Genomic DNA, 27,718 nt, shown 5'->3' with positions numbered 1-27,718 from the left:
CAGAAGTGGGCTCACTGCATGTCTGTGCCTGACCCGGTGTTTGTAGGAGGAGCTTGGAAAGGTCGGAGATGGGGGCTGGAGAGGTCTGGCCCGCAGTGACTCTGCTCAGATCTCTTTAAACCGAGATGCTGAGAGGCAGGAGGGCAGCAAGGCCAGCAGTGGGAAGGGTGACTGCTCTGCTCCCTGGCCACTGTGAGCCAAGGGCCTTGGCTCCATCCTCCTGCCTTGGAGCAAGTGGCCAAATCCTTTGAAACTGAGCCAAACAAACCTCTCCTTAAGTTGTGGATACCACAGAGCATCCCAGCTATGGGAATTAGTGCCCCAGATAAAACAGGTGCTGACAGGAGACTCAGGTAAGCCAAGCCAAGCTGCAATTTAATTCCCGCTTCCATCTAGTGCCCCCTACTGGGGGAGTTAAGAAGTCAGCTGCAGAATAGGAATGAACTGGGCGCCTGGCGCCCTGCAGCAAAGGACAAAGCTGGGCGCTGGGCGTGAGTTGAGATGTGACATAGATCACTGCATCAACAAATTTCAGGACAACCCCAGAGCGTTTAGGGTCTGATTACTAAGCTGACGTGGCTCTGACACCCCCACTTCTCTGCTGTACTCCCTGAGGCCGGGGTTCTGCGAAGCTTTTCTCAAAGATCCCTTCCCCTGCAGTCTCCAGCGGGCAGCCTGGAGTCTCCAGTCGCTCTGGAGTGGTTCACCTAGTAGGAGCGCTGAGCAGCACAGCGGGTGGCTCCTGCTGTCTCACAGGGGCCAGCAGCGAATCCTGCACCAGCAGCTGCATACCAGGAGCCCCTGTGCCTGGCCCGGCCTCCATGGCTCCCCAGAGCTGGGGTGGGGGCCCCAGAAGTGTTGGCTCCTGAGGCTCTAGTGGTGCCCCGGCCTTCTCAGGTTTGTATGGTTCACTTTCTATCTCCTGGCCCTAATAAAGTCTAGCAATGCCAAAAGGCATCTGACAAGTTCCAATTATCTTCTTTTCAAAAAAGCACTCAAATAGCAGTTGGCTTATTTTAATATGATTATAAATATAAATTTTTATGATTATAAATATAAATATTAATATGATTATAAATATAAATAAGCCCCTAAAGCACCCTCTTCCTCGATTGGGTAAAACCAGGGCTGTTCTCGTGAGAATCAGAAATGAGACCAGGGCGCTCACTGTCCCCACTGCAGCTGAGTAATCAGCAAAGAAAAAGCCACGAGCAGGGCAGGAGGGAGGGACAGCAGCTGGTTCCCGGGAGTGTGCCAGGAAACGGGTATCACAGTCCTGACGGGAGAGGACATGGGAGTCGGTCACCACTCCGCATGCCAGAGCAGTCAGAAGTGGGAATCAAAGAGACCTCCTTTACACTTCCCAGAAAAGGACAAACACCTAAGCCCAAGGTCACTAACAGTGTGCAAAACCTGTAGAAGAGAATTCTAAAACACCAGAGCACCGATTATTAGATACACCGGATTAGAAGACAAAAAGATCAAGAAATAAATTTAAGCACACAACACTGACACGGTCACCTGAAGTCAGCAGTGGACAACATGGACTTTTCAACTAATGGAAAAGGGAACGCTTGCTCCCACACTTCACACCGTACATTAAAGCAAACCCCAAGAGAAAAATGAAACCACAGGTAATTACTTTTACAACTCAGGATTAGGAAATTCTTACTGTGACCAAATTCTACCAGTAATGAAAAAGATGATACAATTTATCTCTATAAAATACAAAATAATTTCATGGGAAAGGAAAAAATTAAGTCTCATAAAAAGAAATCAGAAATAAAGATAAGCAAACAGTGCGGTTCTGGTGTGAGTCTTTAGTCCAGTCCTGGCAGTTGTTTGGGAGAAGCAAGCCGCGGACGCTGCGCTCTGGGCCATGAGAGGAGATGGCTGCCGCGCAGGGCTCCAGCCTCGCCAACCCACGCGTCCTCTTGGTCAGGCCAGGTCTCGGGGCCCTGCCCCCGTGGAACTCAGAGCGTGATCCTAGGAAGAGCTGCCACACATCTGCCCCCGGTGCAGGCCCGAGCTGGTGGAAGGAGTGTCCACTCCGAGGCAGAATAGAGCTGACTGTGGTGTGAAAGCAGTAGACGCCAGCTGCCCACCACTCACTGCTAGGACAGTTAGAACAAAGCCCAAAGCCCAAAGAGGCCGAAAGGGCCACAGTGCAGCCCATCTCCCAAGGTCCCTCCCTCCCTGCCCCGGTTCTGAGACAGACAAGCTGACAGGGGGGAGGGGCAGGGGAGGGGGAGGGGCAGGAGGCTCCAGGTAGGTTCCAGCAGCTGCCCAGCCCTGCTGCCCAAAGCAGGCCAACAGACAAGTGAAACAAGGTAACCAATGCCCAAGTATTTATTAGCACATCTCATTAAAAGCGTAACAGTTCTTGTCTGGTTGTAAGACTTAGCCAGAAAGGAGCTTAAATGAGCAAGAAAGAAGTCATAAGGACAAAATTATTTTAGAAGTTTAATACCACAAAGACAGCTATTTTATGTACATATATCTAAGAATGAACAAGTCAACGCCCCAAGAAAAGGCGGAAAAAAAAAAGAAAGAAAGAACTTTTCCCCAAGTGTGCCACCTTGGTGATCCTGGGTAATTTCTGTTCGGACTCCTCGTTCCTTGAGAATCCAGAGAAACTAGGACCCATCTTTACTTCATCTTCTCATCTTCCTGGAAAGTGGAAAACAAGGCTTACCACAGGACAAAGCAAACGAGCGCCTGCGCTGTGGGGCGCAGAGAAGTCTCTGCCTGCCGGGAAAAGCAGTGGGAACCAGGCTGCGCCACACCGAGCGCGGCGGCACTGTCAGGACCTGAGGAAGGCTGTCCCGCGGTGGGCACGGGACACATCCCGCCACAGGCTTCTGCTTCCTCCTTCTCAGGGACTTCAGCGTGAGGATGGCAGGCCAATGGAAGCAGACATGCTTAGGTGGCCACCATATGCGAAGGCGCAGCACTGGACCATCGGGCCAGGCGCTTACACCCCACCACGGGGCCTTTTCTTGGCTTGCTCTCAGACCCGTGCCTCTGCCCTCCCACTGGGTGCGATGCCCAGTCGCTGTCAGCTGCCCTGTGCAACCTGTCCTATCCCTGGCCCAGCCTGGGTGTGCCCTGCACCTTCCTCTCCGGGACATGGCAGCTCACAGGACACTGGCTCCTCCCAAAGCACCAGAGCTTGCTGCGAGGGCTCTGGACAGGGAGCTCCCAAGCTGGATGCTGCTGGCTTGAGCCACCTCTACCTCCCTGCTGTCAAGGAATTCCGGCTGTGACCCGTGCTCGGGGCTGGGGCTGACTGGCTGTGACTTCTCAGAGCTGTTTCCTCCCCTGAACTGAGCAGCAGAGCTATCTCCTGGCTGGCAAAGCTCGTGGGGGTGTTTTTAGTACCCACTGCAGCTCAGCTGCACAAGGGGACCTGTGGCTGGACTCTGCGTCATGGCCAAGGCCCGCTCTGCTCGTCCCCAGTGCCTTGGGCCTGTGGCCTCTGGCCCTGCTCTCGTCTGAGCTTTGCCGCTTCCTACCCACCAGGTGTTTTGAATATTCTGCCTTGCAATTTTATTTTCTCAGGAAGACAGGAGAGCTGCCCACTGCAAGGAGGGGGCTGCGTTCTCTCTTTACATCAGAACAAAAAGTCCATGACTGCATCCTGAACACACGGCAATGTAGTACAGGGCATGGTGGGCACCACTGACCTCTGGGATAAACATGCATTTTAAATAAAGTGGTAATGGAACAATCAGGGAGCCAGTTGGGAAAAGGATAAAATTTAGTCCATGTCACAAGAAAATAATTCCATACCCAGGGATTTATGTAAAAAGTGGAAGCATACAAATCATGTAAGAAGATAAAAGATTCACCTTAAACTTCAATAAAGACAAGACTGATAAATTCATCGATTAAAAAATAAAGTTTTTACATGATCAAAAGACATAAAGTCAAAAGATCACACATACCTCAAAGGTAGATTATCCCTAATAAGGAAGGAATTCTTCCCGCTGACAGGCCAATGACCAAAACTCCCACTGGAGAACTGGAGACCATGAAGAGACCAAGTGCTAGGGGAGCCCCGAGTTCTGAGAGCAGCAGCTGATGCAGACTGTGCCGAGGTGCAGCCCTCCAGCCTGGGCAGCATGGTGGCTGAGAGCTGACACCTGCGGGACCTGTGCCAGTCGAGATGCAGAAGCAGACAGGCCTCTCACAGGCATGTGGGCAGCCACAGCAAGTGTGGGCCAGAAGCTAACAAATGTGTGGCTATCCCCAAGGTGACCAGACCATGCTCCCCATGGACAGAGGGGTCAGGACACACAGACTGAAATGGCTCCTGTGGTACTGAACTGGAGCAAGCACTGTCCTGCACCCCAGGTGAGGTGCCATTTCCCACATCTGTTCATGAGAAGGCCCACACCCAGGGACACCTGCAGCGGGCAGACTCAGGGAGACCCCTCTTCCCTACCACTGAGTAATCTCCACCGTGACCATGGGTAGGAGGTAACACCTGGAGGATGTTGCATGGTCAGGTGCTTGTTCCTGTACCTTGGCACAGCTGCCTCGGGGAAGGGCCCCCCCACAGAGCCCCCGGTGGCCAGTAGGGCCACTCCCTGCCACAGCTCACAGTTGTGAATGCCAGTTAGGCACACTGCGGCACACCCTAGACAGCTGGGCCTGCTTGGCTCAAGCAGTGAGCACACCTGGCCCAACCCGGGCCCAGACTCCTCCGCAGCATCCCGCTGAGAAGGAACCACGCTTCCCGAGCAAGTGCCGATTCCCAGGCTGGACCATTCTGAACATCAGAAAATGAGGGGCTCAAAAGCACATCAAATCTTACGGAAACCAACCAGGACAAACTCCTAACACGCAGCTGGCCTAGCCTGCATATACACACGTGCACAGCACAGAAATAAAATGAAGACAGGGGACAGCTGTGTCTTGGTTTCCCCTTTGTCCCCAACCTGTGACATCCCTTCCCTGCTTCTAAACCCTCATGCACCGTGACAGAACAGTACAGTGTGCAGTGGCTCAGGACATGCTTGGCAGCTCCTCGGCGCCTGCAGCCACAACTGAGCCAGCAACTCACTCCCATGCCAATACGTGACAAGCGACAGCTGGAGCACGGAAACTGGCACACGTGTCTGTACAGCAGCACTGTGCATGGCAGCAAAACCACCAGATAAACGGGAGGGCAAAGCGTGCCCACACATGGGGCAGCCGGGAAGGGGACAACCGCTGGTCCTGAACCAGGGGTACCGCGCTGGGAGTACGACTCTGCTAAGGAGGGCCGGGTGGCTGTGTCCCGAGGGGGTGTGACGGGCAGGGAGCACCATTAGGACAGGAGGCAGGGGGCTGTGGTGGGAGCAGGGCTCGTGGCTTCTCCAGCTGCAAGATCCCTTTCGAGAGGAAACGTCCCACCCCAGATGCTGGCTGGAGCCCACTAACGTCCAGCGTGCACTTTGGCAGGTGGAGCAGGGCACATTGCAAGAGGAGATGAGTCTGAGGTCTCAGTAAAGCCACTTTTAAACAGGCCCTGGTCCTTCACCTTGCTCTGATGCACCCCGATGTGCACTGCTGCCATCTGCTGGCTGTGTGTGAGCACTGCACCCTCCGGCAGGCCAGGTCTCCCAAGTGCTCTAAGACCAAGCTGAACAACTGTGGGGTGCAGAGGGAAGATAATTTTCTCGGTGGCAGGAGCCGCTCTCTGGCTGGGCACATGACAAGATCGAATGCAGGAAACACCTGCAGGGCTGGGCGTTTCTGCATACGCAAGGACCTCTGAACAGACTGGCTATTAGATGACAGAATTACCTTTGAATTTGCTAGACGTGATCATTCTTGTCCAGTTTTGTTAGGAACTTTGTTAAGAAATTCTTATTTTTTAGAGCTACAGAGAAAAGTGTTTTAGGAATTGAATCACTCAGTATTAGGGATTTGCTTTAAAAAATACATTAAATCTGGGTATGGTGGTGCTTGACTATAATCCCTGCACTCTGGGAGGCTGAGACGGGAGGGTCACAGCTCAGATTGGTCAATTTGGAAAGACAGCATCTTAATAAATATGTAAATAAATAATTTCATAATAAAAGACTGAGAGATACAGCTCTGTGTGAAGGCCTCAGATGCAAAACAAAACAAGAGGAAGCAAGCACTAGGCTGACATCCACGCGCCTGAGGGAGGTCAGGCTGGAGGCCCCCCTTATATTTGAAGTTTAAAAAAAATAAAAAAGGAGTGTTATTCTTTAAGAGCAAAGAACACAGAACCCACAATAACTTCTAGGGAGCAAGGCGGGAACTAAATAAAGACGGGTGGGTAAATCACAGAAGACAGTATTCAAGGTGTAATCAGCCAGCAGCAATCTAAACAGTGACAGCGGGAGGACAGACCGGAGCACTGAACCCCTGAGGCCCAGCCCATGCTGGGCACCGTGCTTGCCTTTTGAGGTTGGGCTCTTTCAGACTGAGTGGTGCACACCTCCGTTTTTTGCTTGGTGGCTCGGAAGCTCCACCTTCTGATGCGCTCTCAGACTTCACAGTGCTACTTGCAAAGCAACTGGTGTTTGTCAAGTCCTGCAGTGTCCTGTTACCTGCAAAGAACATTTCCACAAGTCCTTATGAGTCTGCTCAGCACACAGAAACAGGGAAGGGCTGATGTGCTCATCACGGGCTGCCAAGTTTAAGAATTAGCAGCCTCATGTAAACCGAATCATCACAGAAGCCTGTAGCATTTTTATCCTGAAATCACAGCAGCTGACAAAATCAAAATGTTTGTGAATTTTTTTTTTTTGGTACTGGGCATCAAATTTATACACTGTGCTGCTGAGCTACGTCCCTGGCTGTTTGTGAAAAAGTCTTACCCAGCTCTCAGGGCCTACAATGCTAGGGGTCCTGTGAACACTGAATCGTGCGCTGTCTGCCCCCTTTCCTTGCTGGGGCAGGAGCCCCCAACAGTCCCTGGAAAGGGCTCTGACCATGCCACATGCACGCTGCCAGGTGTAAGGAGCCTAAAGCAGTTTGGTACAGGAAAACAGGGCAGCTCACCCTAGTGTGTAAAACACTCATTCTTCTTCAAAACACGCACAGCAAGTCGGTGGCCCCCACAGTGCTGCCATGGATGCCTTGGTGGCCAGCGGCTTCTCTCGAGGCTGCAGCTCACACCACACACAGACGTCTTAGGTCACGTTCTGCTAGGCCCGACCCGATAGGAAGGCCGTGCCGGTGGCACAGCTGCTTACCTGTCGTGGCCTTTTGTGTTCTCTGGCCAGCGCTGGCTCGAGCCTCCTCTGTCTTCTCATGCCCGTCCCCAGGGACCTGGAGGATGGGTGAGTGGGCAGGGAAGGAGCCATCTTTGACGACCAGGACTTTGGTGGAAGAGACACTTGCAGGCACTGCCCCTGCACAGACACCATCAGAGGAGAGACCCCGCATGTCAGGTGGGAACCCCCGAGAAAAACGCTGTGACACCTCCGAGTGGGAGTCTGCCTCGGTGCCCATGGTCTGGAGACCCTGCCACTGGTTTTCCTGGTCCAAGTGTGCAGAGCCCGGCAGAAGTGCTGAGGTCTTCCTGTGCTTTCCTCTGGATGTCACCTTGGTCACTCCCGTGGCCTGGCACTTGCTGGTGGCAGAGTCAGGCCCACTGCTGGTACCTGTCATGCCGGCCCATGGCAAAGTCGGCCTGCTCCGATCCCTTGTCCGAACGCCTTCTGCCTTGCCTGGTGACCTTTGCTTATGCTCCTGAACTAGTTCAGATGGATCTGAAATCTGGCTGTAATTTTCCTTCACACCACTGGTGATCTCCATATAGTATTCATCCCTAAGGCCTTGCTGACCGAGTCTTGGTTTAGAAGTATTGATTTTAAAATCGAGATCTTCCGAGTAGTTTTTCTGGCCATGTACATCATTATCAATGTCCTCATATATCTGGATCATTTCAGAAATTATTTCTGTCTTCCGATTTACTTTCTGCCTAAGCTTCCTATGTGCTTTTGATTCATTTTGCTGCGGAAGCTGCATACCGGTGACACTGTTCTTCTGGGTCTCCCAGTTGTCCACTTTTCCATGATCTCTGGTGGGAAGATCAACTGTCTGAAACCTACACGTGACTTCTGGGTTTGCAGAAATGGTTTCAGCACGCTTCTGGGTTAAAGCAGCAAAGCCATCTGTCCCGAGGGCCTGCAGGCCTTCGCCCATGCGCACACAGGTGCGGCTGCGCTCAAGGGTTATCTCTGTACTTGGACAAGCCTTTCTTCTAAGTGCCCCTGTCTCGGAATCAGTCCAACACGTAGCTGTCATACCATGGGGCTGCGTCCTTGCTGCCAAAACACTCAAAGCCTTGTGATCACACGGTTCTCCGCAGCCCTGGGTAGGGACAGCAGGGGTCTGAAGCTCACCTGAGCATGTTGGCCTTCGGGGGATAGCTTCCTTCTCCTTCCAGAAAGAAACACCTTTTTCTGAGCAACACTGGCTTTTCTCATCATCAAAATGCTTCACTTCAGAAATTATCTCTGTCTTCCGATTTACTTTCTGCCGAAGCTTCTTATTAATTTTGGACTCATTTTGCTGAACAGGGTACACAGTGGTGACTGGCTTCTGCAAACCCAACAAGTTCTGGGTCTCATGGTCACACAGGTTTCCCTGATCTCTTAGGAAAGGACTGAGTATCTGGAAATCATCTGAAAGACCCATGTTGCCAGAGATGGTCTCTGTATCTACTTGGGGCAAGAAGGCATTTCCCTGCTGGGGGGCATGACCATCCGCACCACCCTCCTCATGCCTCTCCTGTACCTGAGAGATCACTTCTGTCTTTCTGTTTACTCTCTGCTTACGATGACTGACCTTTGACTGACTCTGCCGACCAGGAACACACTTTTTCAGCTTGGAGATATTCTGGGTCTCACAGTCATGTACATTTCCATTTTCTCTGGAGGAAAGGTCAGCTGTCTGAAATTCATGTGCAACTTCTACGTTTTCTTTATCCTCCTTTTGGTTTGGGAATAAGCAATCTTTTTCTAAGTTACAAATCACAAACGTCTGTCTAGAAGCTTTACTTTTACTGCATGCAAGCGAGCGCTGGGACTCGTGGGTGCCTCCCTCTTTCAAGGCTCCGTCTGCCCCTGGGGAGGAGGAGGGCACTGGCCCCTGCTCACTGGCCTTCTCCGCTCCACTGTACTGGCCACTGCATCTGTCCTCCCAGCCAGAGGCTTGGTGAAGGGCTGTTTTCCTCAGCAGACTCACTGGAGGCAGCCATGCAGCACTGAGAATAGAATCTGGGTCTCCTGCATCCTCTCTGCCGCCCACGCGTGCAGAGCCTCCTTCAGGTCCGTTTTCAGCCTGGCCCGTGGCGTCTGTGCCTGTACCAGTTTTACATTTTCTCTTCGATCTTTCTCTCTTTGACCCAGAGTTCCGGTCCCTCACCTTCCTGAGAGCTGTGTGTTCACAGTTGTTCATCTTTCTGCTGCTCTGCTGCCTGCTGCCTCGGGAAACGGTGATGATTGTGTGCATATCAGTGGCTGTCAGCTCCATGTCGGCTCCGTACACAGTTGTCTGCCCCTGGGGATCCCCACCACCCTGCAGGCGCCCCACACTGTCTGGGCTGGGCTTCCCGAGAGGTGCAGGAGGATTTTCCAGGCCAGCAGGGCCTTTCGGACTTCCGGGCACTGTGGTGCTGCTCTCATTAGTACAACCCTCCGACTCCACATTCTGGTCCAATCTGGGACTCAAACTGTGCTGCTGCCCGGAAGCTGCCCCCCAGGGCGCATCTGCAGCAGGGCTATCAGAGGCCCAGGAAGAGGCGCGCTTTTTCCTCGCTGTCACATTACTCAGAGACAGCTTCTCCCTTCCATGGCTGTTGCACCGGCCATTGGTCGTCTCACCCACCACAGAACACTGGGAACTTCGTTCTAAGTGGGAATGGCCCTCTATAAAGTAAAGAGAAATACAAAATTCAGAAATAAACAAAGAAATAGGTAAGTTATTTTATTTTTTAATGAAAAAAAAATTCTTTTTTGGCTGGGCATGGTGGCTCACACCCACAATCCCAGCAGTTGGGAGGCTGAGACAGTTAGAGGCCAGCCTGAGCTACATGGTGAACTCAAAGTCAGCCCAAACTACACAGAAAGACCCTGTCTCCTCCCTCTGCAAAAATAAGTGAATACATTTTTTAAATCTTTTTTTTTAAGGCAAGTTCTTATAGTGTAGTTCAGGCTAGCCTCCAACTCATGGCAATCCTCTTGCCTCAGCCTCCGCTGGAATTACAGGCGTGTATCATCACATCCAGCATATTTTTAAAGAATTCTTTGGTTTTTGAGACAGGATGTTGCTATGTAGGCCAGGCCAACCTTAAACTTGCCATGTAACCTAGGCTGACTTCAAGCTCACACTCTTCCAGCCTGAGCTACTGAGTACTAAAATTTCAGGTATGCACCATCAAGGCTAGCTAGCAAATTACTGCTCCGGTCCTTACATTACTAAGAATTATGCAGATAGAAATGAACTAGAAATGATTCCTAAGTCACATTTTACATTGTAACTCTATGGGAAACACACACTGATGAGAACTGGCCCTGCCCCAGCCCTACAGTGCAGGAGCTGAACACACTCACATCTATGTCCAGAGGGAAAGGGCTAACACCTGAACCATGCATGGCACTGGGAAGGATGACCAGGGTAAAGCCTCGGCTGGAAGCTGAGGTTCCCCACGCCAAACCGAGAGCCTAGGAATTGGTGTGAGCCACAGCTACCTACCCTGGTGTCACACTTCAGGCACACACACACATTTTGTGAGCGTAACAGTTCTTAGTCCTAACTGGTTCAACTTTTAGCTTTACCATTAACCAGCTGTAATCCTGAAAAAAGTCACTAAGCCTATTTATGTCACCAGTTTTCAGACCTATTAAAAGGGAAGGTGAAACCAAGCACACATTTGGTATCTTTCCACCACATACCGGGAAACCAAGCGAACCTCCCTGGTTGGGTCCACTCCTCCCGAGGCCGGGCTTTCAGAACGCTGGCACCAGCCCATGAGTGCCCAGCACCAGCCTCCAATGGAGTTTGCTCTTCTTTTCCTCTGCAGTACAGGTGCTGGACCTGGGGTCTCCCCACTGAGCTACATCCCAACCCTAATTCTCACCTTTTATTCTAGGACCAAGTCTTGCTAAGTTGCCCAGATGGGGCTCAGACTTGTGCCTCCTCTGGCTGGGATCCCAGGTGTGTGCCACTATGCCCAGCTTACACACTTACTTTTACACAAATTTAAAGTTTTACCAGTAGTTATGAATGATCGAAGTCAGCAAATCTGTAACATAACAGATCTATCTAACTCATTAACTGTTATATATACACATCTCCCATTGCCCTTAACAAGAAAATCTGATGGGTATACGGACACTCAAGATGAAGTTTCAAAACAATCTCTCACCTTTGGGCGGTACACTGACCCTAGAAGATATGCGCTCTGTGTCATCTGGGCCACACATACTCCAGTTACTTTCTTTAAGAAGTACCAAGTCCACATTACACTGAGCTGGTACAGACTGCCTTACTGATACTGAAGATGCAGCGTCAGGTGACAGCCTTGATGTGACACCGTTGTCCCTTGGTGTTTTCTCTTTATCATCATCATCATCGTCATCATTTGAAGATAATGGAACCCTAAAGCAAGAGGGAAGGAAATAAGGATCTCTGTATTTTACAAAACTAGAAAGAAAAGGATGATAGCTTGGCAAACCCAGCATGAAGGCATTACGGACAGCTTCGTGCCAGCACTGCGATGCCTTACATGGAAGAAACACGTTCTTTAGAACCTTTAGAACCCTGAGGAAAAACCAGAAAACTGAATATCCCTATGTGTGTATTAAAGAAACTGTATATTATAGAAGGCTTTCTACACAAACACTGCAGCCCTAGATAACTTCTCTCAAACAAATACTTCCAGAAGACAGAAAAATACTTATCAATTTATTGAACATGACCAGTGTAGCATAAACACCAAAACCTGGAAAAACAGAAACCATTCTCATTACTACCATGGAGGTAAAAATCGTTTAAAACAACTGGCAAATTGGTTTAGTCCTCAAAACCAGCCCTTATAAACCACTGCAGAAAGAGAAAAGCATTACACTAACAGGAAAAGGAAAAGCAGCCTCTTCTCAGTAGTGACAGGAAACACATTTGATAAAATCCCAGTCGTTTATGAAGAAAGTCTTAGCAACCAGAGCACATATACTTTCTAACCTGACAAAGAACCAAGAACACCCAAGAGATGGTGGAACAGTTACTAACAGGAACACAGCTGTCACCACTTTTACTCAGTATTGGGCAAGTAACTAATGTAATAAAGTTGCAAGAAATAAAAGGCTTATAAATTCAGGGTATAGAGAAAGAAAACTATTCTTACTCATAAATAACAAAACTGTATCACAGACTACAAAAGGAATGTCCCCCAAAAGCCATTAGAATCAATAATCAAATTCCCTGGAATGAGGTCAATATCTGAAAAACAGTTCTATAGACAAGCATCAAGATGAAAATGAAGTTTAAGAAACAGTAACACTCAGAATGCCATTAAAATCTTAAGTAGGAATAAATCTAAGATATACAATACCTGTACAAAATTATAAGCCATGGAGAAAGAGTATAATATGGAAGTTAACTAAGTGATATAACATGTTTATAAATGAAATGGTCTATTTTATAAAATGTTAGTTTTCTCCAAATTGAGCTATATTGCACACAATTCCAATCAAAATTTTAGCTTTGTATGTATGTGTAAATTGACAAGCTTAAGTCTAAAATTCATACGGAAATGCAATAAGACCCAAGAAGAGTCACGATGATACTGAATAAAAAAAAACTAAAATGAAAACTCACACAAGAAACAGAAGAGTCACTCTAAAGCCAGTAATTTTAAGACAGTACAAAAAGACTCATGGGATAGAAGAGAGAATTCTGAAAGGAACTCCAGTGGGCACACAAAGGCTCGCGTTCCCCACCAGTGTGCAAGGTCAATGGAATGGCCTCGAGGGACACCACGTCCCAGAACTCCAGGCACACTGAAGACACAAACAGGAAAGGGAAAAGGAAACTATTTCTGGAAGGAAAGAGAACATCTGGTGACACTGTAAACAATGAAGATTTTTCATAAAAAGGACACAAAAGTAGTGATCAAAAAACTGCAAGGTTGTGGAGTGGGGAAGAACACATACATATATATGTATACACATAATTAGACTTTATAAATAATCTCATCAAATCCAATAGGAAATGTATGAACACATGTGTTTTTTTTTTTTGGTACTGGGAATGGAACTCAGGACCTCGGCTTGCCAGGCTGCTAAACTATATCCAAAGCCCCATAAATGCTTATCTTTATTAGTTACCAGGGAAATCAACATCACACACCTTCCTGTACTGATACATAGAGAGCTGGCGAGGGTATTTCCTCACTCCCCCCACTGGGTTTAAGCCATGCCAATGAGGGCAGTGATAGCTCCCTGCTACTAAGTTGAGCTAGCTGAGTAACAACACATGGCCAGCTGGGACACACTCTCAAGAAAGAGCCCCTCAGGCCAGGCACCAAGGCTGAAGCTCCAACCAAAACAAGATGCGGAAGCCACCGTGACCCGGTGGGCCAGTGGAGGCTGCACGGGCCCAGGGAGAAGCAGGATGGAAGTCACGCCCCCCACCCTCCCTGTGAGGGGCTGGGAAAGAGACACCCCTACCAAGCAACTGGCCGACTCAGAGGAGCACAGGCCGAGGACAGCACCGGAAGTAAAGAAACAACCTTGACCTTACATTGTTTGATTTACTTGGCGGCCGAAAGCCGACAGTCTGAGCAACTATTTAGAGGGTGACAGTGAGCCATATAGTAACTATGGCACTGTCCTATTTTTGAAATCCAATATTGGGTTCTCACTGTTTTGTTTTTTTTATTTTATTTTTTTAATTTTACAGAGATTAAGACAAAAGAAGACATAACAAAGCAGATCAGACCAGATCAGTAACACAGCATTTTACCACAAGACCACCCATAATTAACAGTAACTACACCATACTGTCTCTTTTTTTGTCATTGTTGTGTTTGGTTGGCAAGTGCAAAGTCCTGTGTTCTATCCCTGATACCAAAACAGAAGACAACAACAACCAAAACCAAAAACACACAAGATACTTCCTCAAACTGTGTTCTGCAGATTCCTCCCAGTTTAGAGGCTCTCTGTTACTAGAACCTGGTGCTCTCTGTGCATGCCTCTCTTTGCATATTGCAGAGGTGATTTCAGGCCTGAACTACATAAAGAAACCTTGTCTCAAAAACAAACAAACGAACATATGATTGTTTTTGGAGAGCAAGCTGCTGTTTGTCACACATGTCTATGTCACTGGAGTTTTAAAAAACTTACATGACAATGAAGTTTAGTATTTCAAAACTCAGTAATTAAAATGTACTGGTATAGAGGGGTAAAACAAGTACATCAACAGATAAATCTAGTATAAATAGAAAGTGACACACACATGAGCTTTTTTCTTATGAAAAGATTTTCCTAAGACACAAACATTATTTTAATAGATAAGTCCTTTTACTGGATTAATGATTTTATTTAAGGTGCTTCTGTGAAAGCCTTCAACCTTTAAGTCAAACAGCAGACAGAACACTGTCTGGCAGTAATGGAAGCACTTGGGCCTATGCCTTAGAGCCAGCTCATTACGGACTGAAACCTCCACAAACTGCAAGCTAAATAAACCTTTCTTTCCTTTCTTTTGGGTGTCAGGTGTTTTGTCCCAGCAATAAGAGAAAAGTAACCAAGATGTCTGGTGTCTGTGTCCCTCCCCCTCCTTCTCTGCCTGTTGGCTTCCTTCTTTTCTTCTTCTTTCACTATCCCCCAGTTTTCTCATAAATATCTCTATTCTCCTTTCACTAGAGATATTTATGAGAAAACCAAGTATTATTTTAACATGCATAACTGAGTTCTACAAGAATGTCTAATGTCTGATGTTAGCAATGCAGTTGTTGCTGATGCAGTATTAGATTTATTTACTTTCAGATATCTTCCTATTTCAGGATAGCACACAACACGAAAACTATTAAAAGTCCAATCTACCTTCTTCCATACTCTAAGTTTGTAAGTCAGTATATTTCATCAAACTCTGTAGCAATTACCTCGCGAATGGAAGACGGACCAACTCACACTGTCTGCTAGGCCGTTTTTTCTTGCTAGTGGACGGCAGAAAGGAGCTCTGATGGAACTGGTTTTGAAAAGAACAAAGAAAATGGAGAGAAACAAAGTAAGTACCGGATTATTCTGGGTACCAGCAGTAATGCAGGACTGTTCCCTGCGAGCTCCCGAGGGCTGAGTGAGAATGATGCCATGAGGTCAGAGCGGCCCTCCCCCTCCTAACCTATGGTGCCCAACACCAGGGCTGCACTGCATGACTTCTGGATGCTTTTCTATACGTGAGAATTAATGCACGTGCATTTGTCCACATGTCCACGAGATCTTCATACTGAGGTACTATACCATTAGTTCCTTCACACATTCCTAAAATTTGAAGACCAGGTGATATTATTCTTTTATATTTTTGCTGTTTTCCAAATTTTCTGATATAAACATGTTTACTAAAAAATTCTTTAAAGACTAGGAAATGATGTAACACAGAGCCATGCTGTGAGGCCTCTCTCCCAACCAGGATGGAGCTTTGACCCTAGGCTGTAGGGGCCTGAACTCTGACTGCACTGCTGTCCCTCTCTCCCCTCCCGGCACACAGGTGGGTGGTGCCAGCTCAAAGGGAGGCTCACTCATCACAACAGGGACCAGCAAACCTAACTCTGGGCTCTCCTACACACCAAGGCTGCGATTATGTGATGTGGATCTTAAAGTAAGCAACATAAAAGTGTTTCATGAAGCAACTACTGATCTATACTTAGAATGAATGAAAAAACAAAGACTCAGAATAGAACCAGCAAGTCAGCAAACAGAACTGGTAAACAACCAAATGGAAATATAGAACCAAAAAATAATCAAACTTAAATAAAATTCCAAAGAACTCAACAGCAAAAGCAGGGAGAAAAAGCCAGTGAAGCAAAGACAGAACCTTAGAAGTTACCCAAACTGAGAGAGAGAAAAGGGAATCTAAGAAATGACCAGCTGGAGATGTGTGGGCAGCACTCAACACGACGGCAGGGCCGGGGCAGCCGCACAGTCACCCAGGAAACACCCTGATCTTGGTACAAGTCCAGGGAGCACAGAGAAGTCCAAAAGAGATGAACCCAGAGAAGCTCGTGCCTAAACCACCACAGCCAAAATTCTCAACTAAAGACAACACAAAAAATTCTGATAGTGATGAGAAATGGCATCTTGCCCACAAAAGTTACAAAAGAGTAAGATGAAGTAAGTATTCACTCAAATCATATAAATCACTCAAGCCACAGAAAGGCAAAGAAAGGACTTACTAAAGACAAGTGCAAACATTAGTAAACATGAAACACCACAATAGTAATTCAAAATAAATTAGAACTACAGATAATTTTCTAAGGACAGATGATTAAATCAAGTTGACACAGAAGGACGTTTCTTAGCGACCAATCCCTACAGAAAGCAGAGCTCACCAAGACTCACTTTTCCTGCTCCCCCCACAGGGCAGAGGGCAGCAGCACAACTTGCCAAACTTTCCTAGAAAGCGAATTTGAAACCAGGATCACTTTCTAGAGCACAGGAAAAGGAAACTTCCAGGGGTTTTATGAGCTTAGAGTACATAATATTTTTATCAGTGCCTAAAGACAACATAGAAAGACAACTACAGAAAGCTCCTACAAAAACCAGACAATCCTAAACAAGATTACTGGCAAAAATAGTTCTGTAGCCCATTAAAAGAACAATGTATCATTTCTGAGGTTATTCTAGAAAATTAGGAAAACTACTAAAATAAGTCATCATATTAAGACACTTAAGACTACACGATTATGCTAGATAACTATTTTATATTGTTCAGCATTATTTTTATTTGAAAAGCAGGAACTCAAGACCAACCTGGGCAACACGGCAAGACCCTGTCACAGAAAAACCAAACCAAACCGAGTCCACGTGGAGCCTTATTCCTCCTTCTTCCTCCTTCACTCCTTTTTCCCCTCCCTTTCCTTCTCTCCCCCTTCTCCAGTCCTTTGCATTTTTATTTTTTAAGTTTTGAGACAAAATCTTGTGAAGATGCTGTTACTCAGGTTGGGCCTGAACTTGTGATCCAGCTGCCTGCCTCAGCCTCCCAGAAGGCCTCAATTTCCGTTGGGAAGCATTTTACACATGCTGCGTTCTTAGACAAACTGTCTTAGACATCTTTCTGGTACAGATAAAAGTCTCTGCACTCAAGAAGTTTATGTTCTGGTGGGATTCCATAAGCAAAATGAATGAATAAAATTGCATTTTTTATAGTATTAAAGTGTTAGCCATGCATGGTGGTGCATATCTATAATCCCAGCACTTAGGAGGCTGATGCAGGAGGATTGCCACGAGTTTGAGACCAGTCTGGACTACTAAGTGAGTTCAAGGCCAGCCTGAACCGTACAGTAAAACCCTGCCTCTGAAAGGCCCAAACCAGGAAAAAAGTATTGAAGTGTTAAGAAGGAAAGTGGAGGCCAGGAAGCAAGAGTGGCCACGGCGGTGCTGGACAGGAGTGCCAAGAAGCAGCCCCGCAGGCCGGTGGAGCTGGTGCACGAGGCGCAGGGCCAGTATTCAGGAAGCCGAGCTCTGGGACTGGGCAAGTGCTGGACCCTGTGCAGACCAGGTCCAAGGGCAACAGAAGGGGACAGGAATAAATGGGAGGAACCAGCAAGTGCTTCAGTGCTCACAAGACACTGGGCCAAGTCCTGGAGGGTTTTAGGCAGAAGCAAACATTTTTGTTTTTGCTTTGAAATGGTGTCTTGCCATGTATGCCAGGCTGGAACTTGTGACCTCCTGCCTTAGCCTCCTGAGCACGGGGATTAGAGGCATGCACCATGGTGTCAGCAGAGATGAGCAACGCAGGTCACTGGCTGCCAGGCTGAAGACAGCACAGCTGCACGGGAGAAGCAGAGGTGCGAGCTGAGTCGCTACAGGATTTAGATCCGAAAGGAGAAGGTCTGGGCCTGGGGTGAATGCACAGGAAAAGATAGGGTACTACTCTAGGTGGCAGACGAGGTCAGAGATGCCCCACGATGGCCAGGCAGGAGGTGGCTGGCTGCTCCCTGCTGCCTGGAATTTGGGAGGTGGCGGGGCTGGAGGTGACTCAAACCATGAGACTGGTGAAATGATTCAATTCCAGGAGAACGAGTGCAGCCGGAGAAGCAAGAACCGAGTCTGGGGAGCTAGATGGAAAAAAAAGCAGCCAGCAAGCAGCTGAAGGGGAGGAGGCCCCACAGTCCTGCAGAGGTCACCCTGAGCTCTGCGTCCTGTCCGTGGCTTCCGCAGCCAGGACCCCATAGGACAGGAAAGCAGTTTCAGTAGAAATGCGCGGCGGTAACAACTCCCCTTCTCTGCTGGGAAGGACAGAACCAAGGGAGAAGCCGGTGGCACGTGGAGGAAGTCCTTTTGCATTTTTAAGACACTGCGCAACAGAACTTTTTATTCTGATGGGAATGACGGGAGTTCACTCAGTCCCAGGGAGCTGTGTCAGTCAGACCCCACACTGGGGCCTCCTGGTCTGTGACCTGGAACTTAAGCTCTCTGAATTCCAGTGACCTGATTAGTAAGGTGTGGGTAATCCTATTACTTGTCATCAGAATATGACTTTTATGTAATAATATCAATAATCAACAATAAAAAATAACAATGCGCTGTTAGTCAGTTAAAACGGATACTATCCTTTCTTTGTACAAAGTTTGAATACAGGTGTGTAACCTGCCTTGATGTTACTTAATCTCAATTATCCTCAGCAATGCTAAAAATGACCCAACTCACACAAAAATTTACTTACCTCAGAAAGACTGCTCATTTCAATTGCAGTTATCAAGTTATTGCTCAGGAGTGATTCTATTTCTATAAGCTTCTTATTCTGTACATATAAAATAAAGACCACTTTTAGTCAGTTAAAATTTGGAGTTTCTTCCAATCATACACTTACAAATACCTTCTATTGAGGCTACTCTGAGTTAAAAAGAAATTATAACTGAATACTCCACACAGCCACACATGTACACATACATACACTAGCACATTTTGAATGCTACTGAGATAGCAATTATAAATTTTCCTAGACATTTTTCTCTCTTCTCATAAAATATCACATGGCAAGTAAACATAGTTGGACACGCATAGGAATTTAACTTTCAAGTATTACTGGAAAATTTTCTTGTTAAATTGATTTTTGCTCATGTTCAATTTTAAACTACCGTTGCAAACCAGCTAGCCCCTGGCTCTCAGTGCCCACGCTGTGGGCGGACTTCAAGTAGGAAAGAAAAGCATTAACTACAACCTCCCTCAGTCGGGCTTGCAGTCACTGAAGTGTTAAGACTACAGGAGACGGTGACTCCTGTGATTCACTGAAAGAACTTGCTCGTTTTAAAAGGTCCAAGTGTACCAGGCATCGTAGTGATGTGCAGTCTAACGCTGACCACAGCAGCACACTGGCCTGCTGAGCACACAGGCACGTTCGGGGCCAAGACTCCAGGGCCCGGCTGGCCTTTGACAGCTCTCCGTAATGCTGGCTTTCAGCAACTCTTTACAACAGTTAGCGATATAAAAAACATTTTCAGAATTTCTATAGTAATTTAGGCAAATGATTTTGATTATGTTAGAAATCAAAAACAGTGTATCTTACCTACCAGGTTATCTAGCTTTAGTTGAAGAAAGGTATTCTTGAAGTTCAGTTTCTCTACTTCTTTTTGCAGTAGCATCTTTTCAGTTGCAATTCTCCGAGAGTTCTCTTTCTCCCTGCTGAGGGCCTGAGCCAGTGCTCTGTTGTTGTGCTTTAGGGAAATTTTGAAAATAGAAGAATTGTCTGCAAAAAGATTTTTAAAGAGTTAATAATGAACTTTAATAAATTTTTACATTCCATGGTAAACTACTTCAGACAAAGTGAATTTGCTTTTAGGTCTTAACTGAAGGAGAATGATAACACAGACACCAGTTTGCGCCTAGAGTGTGAAGCTGAAAAGCCAGAGCCGGGCAGAAGGCAAGCGGAGCTGTGACTGGTGCAGAACTCGAGGGAAGCACGTCAGGAAGGGACAGGCCTCACAGACAAGGTTCTCCAGGCAGTGACACTGGTTACCACGCTGGGCACCAGACCCGGCGGTCTTCTCTCCTCCCCACCTTCCACCAGAAGGCAGATGCAAAGGCTGCCCCCTTGTGGTATCTGCCCTAGAAATGGTAAGACCAGTTTATGTGGCTCCAGGACCAAGCTATAGTTTTTGTTCCCAAAATCCATTCTTCCTGCCTCAAGTGACAGCGAACACCCTTGCTGTGCCTCTGAGGTCCCACAAGGTCGTCCACCACCAGCCCAAAGGCCCGTCTCTAGGCATCCATTGCAACCTGCCCTTGATCTTTTCTCTCTGATTTGACTCACTATTGAAATGCTATTCCATTGGGAGCAAGGAATTTCTGTGTGAATTCTTTGGTAAGTTGGCTTTAAATATATTCTGTTCCTTTAGAACACTTAAAGTAGAATTGTAGTGACATTCAGTGTAGTCACATCAGTGACATTCCACTGGGTAAAAGTGTAATACGTATAAAGAATACTACACTTCACAAAATGTAGTACTCTTTAGATGATCACAGACAGCTTGGGAATTTGAAAAACTGTCCACAAAAGCACTTTAACCTTGGTCAACTGTGGTTTCAAGCAGCGCTGGCTGGCATTGCCAGGGGAAAGAGCCCAGTGGGGGTCTCCACAAGCCAAGGGGCCAGGACACTCCCTAGCAGTGGGCACGCACGGCTCTGCCTGTCTGGTAGGCTGCACCCAGACCCGAGACCGGGCAGGAGCAGCACCATGGTCTGGACAATCAGGAGGTGCAGCATCCACAGCTATCCTTGGTTAGGGGCTGCTGGCTAGCAGAACTGTGACTGCTGGACCCTGTACTGCCCTGCCCCAGCAAGGAGGGGACCTGTCCAGCACCATCTGCAGAGGTAATGAAAACTCACCTTCCCACCTCCTTTCTTACCCTTCCGACAGCCCCAGAATGCCTGACACCCCGCTTCCACAGTGCATGGTGCTTTCGTGGTAAGCCTGGCTACCACCACCTCTGCAGCTCCCATGTCTGCCCTCTAGCTGGGGGCCCTCGAGCCAGGGCTTTTCCTGAGAAGTCATGGGGCAGATTTCTTTGCAGGGAAACAGCTGGCTTCCCTGGGCTGTCCGGCTCCTCCTTCTGTCAAAAGTGCAGCTGTCACCCAGAGGCCAACCATGAAAGAGACAGAAAGGAGCCCAAGGATTGAGGAAGGACTAACGGAAAAAAGAGAATGGGGAGGAGAACCACTTGAGGAGGAGAACCAGACACAAACCTTTACCAGTGAGTCAGTGCCATTCATGGACTGCGGAGGAGGACAAGAAGTCAACAGGAAGCAAGCCCTCCCGGTAAGCTGGCACTGTGCACAGACCAACGGGGGAACCAGATGCCAGCCCCTTCCGGTGCATAGCCTGGGAGATAAGAGCCACCTCCAAACCTCCCAACCCCCACCACAAGCAACCAGCTAATCCAGAGAAACACAGGCTATGGTGACAGCTATTGAGGTAAAATACAACTTAATGCTTGTAGTATTTAGTATTTCACTGACTCTGAAGGCCTAAAGCCAGTAGTCTGACCATCTATTCAGAGGATAACAGTATGCAGTGAAGCATCTATAGGGCATCTCCTTCTGAAGGTGGTAGCCATTGTTAATTCCCTATTATCTTGTTTGAAGTCCTGTTATCATTTTCATTGCTTTGTTGGGTTGGGTTTTATTCTATTGTGTCTTGTTTGATTTTATTATATTCAATGGCGTGGGCAGCCATTTCAAAGATAACAAGATATATTATGGTTGCCATTTTGGATTTACTATTATCTTGTTTTGAAGTCCTTTAGTGCATTCATTATTTTGTTTTTATTAGTTCTATTTTGTTTGATTTTTACTATGTCTGAAGGTATGGGCAGCTGTTAAAGACAAGAGGCATTATGGATGGTAACCATTGTTGATTTCCCTATGATCTTGTTTTGAAGTCTTGTAGCACACTGTTTTGTTTTATCCTGGTTTTATTTTCTTTAAAATAAAAATTGCAAGAATAAAAAAGACAGTCACTTGAATAATTTTCTCTATTTGACAAAATATGGTAACAATACATCACTTCTCCAGGAAAAAGTACAAATGTAAGCATACTTGAGAACTAATGGCACTTACTTATTATTTTTGTTTTGATTTTAGAAGCAAGGGAAACATTCAACGTAGCTTTTGAAGCTCTCTTGTCTTTCACATGCCTCTTAATTGCTGAGGTCACCGAGTCAGTCCTCATCCCCAGAGACTCCATCACTGAAGGGAAAGGAAGACAAAGGCCCAGAAAGGAATGGGCGTAACACTGATTAGTAAAACGGAAGGTAACAGACACAGCCTGGAAGGTAAAAAGGGCAACTTAAGATACACTTTGTGCCCGAGGATTTGGCAAACTATAAAATTTGAAAACAGGAACAAAATCAAAAGTAATTTTAAGCAGAATCTGCAAAGATAAATGGCTGTTTTCATTCAAGTTTTATCCATACTCCAGAGGTGAGTAGAGGTGCTATGGGGCACAGTCAGGGGAGGGTGAGCCCAAGACAGCCCTGAGTTCAGTGCGCACAGGAGTCGCCTGACAGGATGGAGAAGGGATCGCAGGCAGGCAGGACTTCTCAAGTCTGTTAGAACCCATGTGCATTAGTCCTGGTGGGGGACCAGGACATAGTCACATCAGAACAGGACAGGAGGAGCTGCTGCAATGCATGACACACTGGAGTGGTGAGCTCGTCTGGCAGGGAAAAGACAGAAAAGCTCACAGAGAAGCCCTGTGCCAATGTGAGCTGGGCTCTCCAGCACTGTTCTCGAGCCCTCCTGGCTCCACCTACAGATCCCTCTATGAAGCTGCCCTTGCCTGCCGAATCTCAGCCTGCCCTGCCACCTGTGCAAGTCTCTGTGACTTTCAGGATGCACAGGACCCAGACTCCCAGATACCTCATCCCCCAGGCCTGTACAGCTCCTGGAGGCTGGAAAACAGCTCTGAGATACCAGGCTGCTGGAAGCCTAACGCTCTGAAGAACAAGTCTTCAGACTGGCTAGTGGGTCCTGCAATGGGGTGATCCCCCTGAATACCATAAGGTGGTCCTGGGAGGAGCTAAGAGGCGAGGCTGGCGGTCTTCAGCACCAGAGCGGGCAGCACTACACATTCGGGCTTCAGCTCAGGGGCACTAAGCTTGTGCCTCAGTCTCCGGAGATACCTTGTGTGTACTGTGGCACAGGGAACAAGGACAGTCTCTATGTCTTGCTCTCTAGTCCCCTGCACACTCATCGGTTGCCAGCAGACCTCTCAGGCCAGTCCGGCCTCTCAGCGTCCCCTTCGGCTTGAGCCTGCCTGTCTCTGTGGGTATAGGCTGCGTCCAGCCAGGTGGGGGCGTCTCCCCAGACCCCGCCCATGAGTTGCACACCCATGCTTGCGGGCCTTCCGTCCTCTTCCACCCCAACCCCAGCCTCCAACAGTCACCATCACAGGACCGTGCCCTCCCACTGCTGCAGTCCACTCTGGTAACTTCTTTGAAAGCTCATGGGTTCACACCTGGCTCTATGTCACTCTGAGGGCACACTTCCTGTGACAATGGCTCCCCACATCCACCTCACATGCGCCCCCATCCTCCTCTCATTGCTGGGTGAGCAGAGTTCCTCTGCAGGGCCACACGTCTCCTCCCCAGAGTGACTCCTGCAAATGCCCCTTGTGACCACGTGCCAGCTCTCATGGCCAGCTAGTGCTCATCTCACTTCAACCACCCGGATCTACATGGATTCAACAGGCTTAATTTCTCTTTCCTCAGAAGCCATCTTTGCTTGGCTTCCAAAACCCACTATCTGGGAGGGTTTTTCCTATGGAACCACTGCTCCTTCTCAGTCTCTCCCAGGTCCCTCCCACAGCAGCTCTTCTGAACTGCTGCTCTTTGTCTGCATGGTGTCAGTCTCATGACTTCATGTAACACTCTCACTTTTCTTGTTGCCGAGATAAATAACTCTCACCCAAAGTGAAAGGAGGAAAGGTTCATTTCAGCTCAAAATCTACAGTCTGTGTTAGGTCACAGTTGGCTGGCTCCGAGGCAGGGTGGCACGGCGGAGGAGAAACAGTCCATCGCAGGGCTGGCAGCAGTCTGCCTTCCTTCCTTCTTTCCCCTTTACATCCATCCAGGCTATCAGCCTAGAGGTGCCGCCCACATGCAGGGTGAGGCTTCCCATCGTCCACACCCAGAACTATCTAAAACCCTTTAGCTATCACATACCCTTAATCCCAGTATCACACACCTAATCCAGCCACTGTGGAGTAGCCCTACCTATGTGCTCATGAGGCTTTGAGGTACATCAAGATATAAGACATAGCAACCCGTAGGTGCCAAAATCTCCATAATGCATGTTTTCGGCTTGGATTTCTTTCCTCAGTTTCCTTGGATTCAGATGACCAAACTGGCTAGTTGTGGTACATGCCTGTAATCCCAGCACTCTGGAGGCTGAGGCAGGAGGAATGATTTGACTTCTCTGAGGTTAGCCTGAGCCACATAGTGAGTTCAAGTCCAGCCAGAACTGCATAGTGAGACCTTGTCTAAAAAAAAGGCTCAACTGACTATTCCATAACCTACTTAGGTAACTAAACTACACGTATCAAATTTAGCCTGCCTAAACCTGCTTCCCCACTTCCATTTAGGACAACTCCGTCCTTCCAATGGCTTTTGCCAAAGTTCCCTCTCACATCCTTGTTAACTCTATGAGATACCAGATTACCACTTCTCCAGACATCCTGTGCGACAGAGGCAGCCCAAGGCCCCGCCTGTCTTACCTGGAGTTCTGCAGGGGCCTCGTCACTGCCCCCACAGCTGCCTAGCTGATGCAGCTTAGCCTACACAGCCTAACACTCTCCTCTCCAGTGCTCCTGCATCTCTACAGGTCTCCACAGTGGTCCAGCAGTCTGTCCACCTTCATCCCTTGTCTCATCACTCTGATTTGAACAGTAGTCTGTCCTTGTGCTTAGCTTACTGTAGTCACTGCAAGATCTAAATATTCCTGCCGTAAGCCAGGCATTCTTCAATCTCATTCTTTTGCATTGATTATTGTTTTGAACTCTAAAACTTCTTTTTTGGTAATACACAAACAGTTCGTTCATTCATTCTCCACCTTGAACTTTTGTTTAAATGTCACTTTTTCCTGTACGCTTGCTCACTCTTACCCTTCTTTTTTTTTCTATTTCATTTAAATCACTATCAAGCATACTATAGAACTTGACTTATTGTCTGCCTTTCCTAACTAGAATTTATGAAGCAGGAGATCAGGGATTTCCATCTATTTTCTGACTCCCCAGCTTATAGGCCAGTGCTCGTGAAGGACAAGCACAGTATGTATTTGTGGACACGTCTTCGAAACTAAAAACTTATCAAGCATCAAGATAACAAAGAGAATTCCAGGAAGAAGTCACAGGTGTAAATGCACAGAAGTGGAGCATTAAAAAAGTACAAGGAGCTTCTTTGTGCTGGAAGGCGATCCTCTGCTCCCTGCTTCTTCTACACCAGTAACCCGGGGTCTGCAGTGCACCTCCTCCTGGGCTCACCAGATCCACTACCATGAAGTTCTTGTTCTCACCAGTACTGTGTGGCACAGTTCACTGCCGTGTTATTAAATCAAACACAGTCCTCATTCCACCTCAACGCAGGTCATTCCCTTGGGAAATAGCTTCTGTGCTTGGCTTCTACAAACATCACGTCCTTCTGGCTTCCTCTTGCCTGCTGTCCTCTTCTCCGTCTCTCCTGCAGCTTCTTCTCCATCTCTTGTCTCATCACTGCAGTGACCAGGTTCCAATTCTTCTCTAGCTATCCAACCTCCCTTGGGCCACATCCAATGTCCTGGCTTTCAAGTCTAAGAGCTGGTGATTCTCAATTTGTATTCGCAATCCAGGCTTCCCCCCTCAATTCCAGATCAATTCATCTGCCTCCTCATCTCCAATTTCAGATTTAACCTGTGTTCAACTCTCCCTACCCCATCCCTGCTTCGTCAAATCACCCCACTTAAAGGCAACTCCAGCTCCCTACTTCCCTGCCAGAAACTGTTTCTCCCTCATAGCCGCACTCCACTCTGCACAAGTCCGCACTGTGTGGAACCCACTGCTTCTCTCAAGGGAACCCGAGGCATTCTCTCATACACATTATTGCTATGGCTCCAGAAATGGTCTTGCTGCTACGTCGTCCTCCCTCACTGTGTATTCTCAACCAGAATACACCAGCAACCAGAACGATCCTTTTAAATTCAAATAGGTTCATGGAACTCCTGTGCTGAAAACCCTCCCTGGCTTTCCACCTCATTCCATCTTCAAGACCCCCTTGCCCTCCCCAGTGCCCAGCAGTGCAGCTGTCTGCCTCCGAGACTCGCTCGCAGGCAGAGCCTCGTATTCCTGACTCCCTTCGTCACCCCTTCTGTCACATAACCACGGGCTCCCAGGTTCCCTTCAAGTCTCTGCTCAAATGCCACTTTCTAAATGTGCTTTCCCAGTTCAAAGTGCTGGAAACTGCACACCTGTCTCTATTCCTTCTTCCTGTTTTCCTTGTCTCCACCGGCTCACGAATGTCTACCAACAGCAATAACCTTTCCATTTTAATGTATTGTCTGTGTGGAGCCTGGAGTTTCCGTCAGCTTGCTGATGGACCCTCAGTGCCTGTAAGTGTGCTCGGCATACAGCAGCTACTTGGTAAACGTTTGTGGGAGACATGACAGAGGTACACGGAGGACCTTTCCAAGAGCAGACGCGGTTTGCCTGGGAAGGCTCACCGGGAATCTGCCTGAATAAAGATCTGACAGCAGGGCCCTGCATTGCAAGGGTTTCCTTGGAAAGCGCTGAGCTGATGTCAGGGATAGGAAAATGGTGTTAGAAGAATTACCGCGATGAGAAAGAAGTTGAACTAGGCACCCTGCATCACGGAGGCTCAATGCTGCTTCTCAAGAGTTTTGCAGAAACAAAAGTTTTACAACTCAAAGACCGCTATTCCAAGACACACAGCCTAACACAAAACCACCGCGCACAATGCAGCAGCATCTCACCGCGCGAGCGGAACCTGAGTCCGCTCCGAGGCCTCGCAAGCCGCGTCCTGGGGGCCGCCCTGGACAGACCGCCACCCGAAACGGATCCCACAGCTGCCCGCCCGGGAAGCGGCGCGGCCGCCGGGAACGAGCGCGAGCGGACTCCCGCGTCCTCCTCGGGAGCCAGGCCGGGCTGCGGAATCAGAGACGCCAGGTCTCACCGCCAGGGTCCCTGCCGCCGCCGAGTCGCCGCTTCCAGACAGACGACTCCAGGAAGGGCCGCCACGCCCCGGGGTGCAGGCCCCCGACACAACCCGGACTCACCGCTTCGCGGCGCAGCCACCAACTCCCGGGCGCGGGCGGCCCCACACGGATTTAAACTGCGCGGCCGTTAGCGGTCGCCCAGTAGCCAATCAAGTCCCGAGGAGGCAGCGCCAAGGCGCAACGTTCCCGGAAACGGCCGGCGGAAGGGGCGGGACCCCGGCGTGAGGGGCGGGGCGTGGCCCGGGCGTGTGGAGGCGTGGTTTGGC

The 27,718-nt window shown here is 48.3% G+C and overlaps 1 protein-coding gene across 3 annotated transcripts; it reads right to left on the bottom strand.

Moving 5' to 3' along the window:
• Positions 1-2,331: 2,331 nt before the first annotated feature.
• Sgo2 (shugoshin 2) lies at positions 2,332-27,640 on the bottom strand. 3 transcript variants are annotated; one of them, XM_013145246.2, is made up of 9 exons: positions 27,513-27,640; positions 22,308-22,436; positions 19,763-19,938; positions 18,916-18,993; positions 15,134-15,219; positions 11,399-11,631; positions 7,218-9,899; positions 6,419-6,569; positions 2,332-2,670 (listed from the first exon to the last, which is right to left on the bottom strand). In XM_013145246.2, the coding sequence occupies exons 2-9, from the start codon at positions 22,432-22,434 to the stop codon at positions 2,655-2,657; spliced, it is 3,549 nt and encodes a 1,182-aa protein (XP_013000700.1). In that variant the 5' UTR covers positions 22,435-22,436; positions 27,513-27,640; the 3' UTR covers positions 2,332-2,654. The 3 variants fall into 3 exon arrangements, with proteins under 3 accessions (XP_013000700.1, XP_063115597.1, XP_013000702.1); XM_063259527.1 differs by lacking the exons at positions 22,308-22,436; positions 27,513-27,640 and adding an exon at positions 21,435-22,207; XM_013145248.2 differs by lacking the exons at positions 22,308-22,436; positions 27,513-27,640 and having other exon boundaries at positions 19,759-19,924.
• Positions 27,641-27,718: the final 78 nt, after the last annotated feature.

This window comes from Cavia porcellus, unplaced genomic scaffold, assembly GCF_034190915.1.
Source record: "Cavia porcellus strain 051 isolate PalLab524CR breed Dunkin Hartley unplaced genomic scaffold, mCavPor4.1 scaffold_12, whole genome shotgun sequence".
In the NCBI taxonomy this organism is placed as follows: domain Eukaryota; kingdom Metazoa; phylum Chordata; class Mammalia; order Rodentia; family Caviidae; genus Cavia; species Cavia porcellus.
The sequence above is the reverse complement of the archived record's forward strand: the minus strand, read 5'-3'. Positions and strand labels throughout refer to the sequence as shown.

What these genes read in the sequence shown, in the direction of transcription:
- Sgo2 (XM_013145246.2), bottom strand. Translation starts at nt 22,434, where the DNA reads ATGGAGTCTCTGGGGATGAGGACTGACTCGGTGACCTCAGCAATTAAG. An exon ending in AAATGAGCAGTCTTTCTGAG is followed by an intron (nt 15,220 to 18,915) that starts GTAAGTAAATTT and finishes TTTCAAAACCAG; the next exon opens with TTCCATCAGAGCTCCTTTCT. An exon ending in GTCCGTCTTCCATTCGCGAG is followed by an intron (nt 11,632 to 15,133) that starts GTAATTGCTACA and finishes CTCTTGCTTTAG; the next exon opens with GGTTCCATTATCTTCAAATG.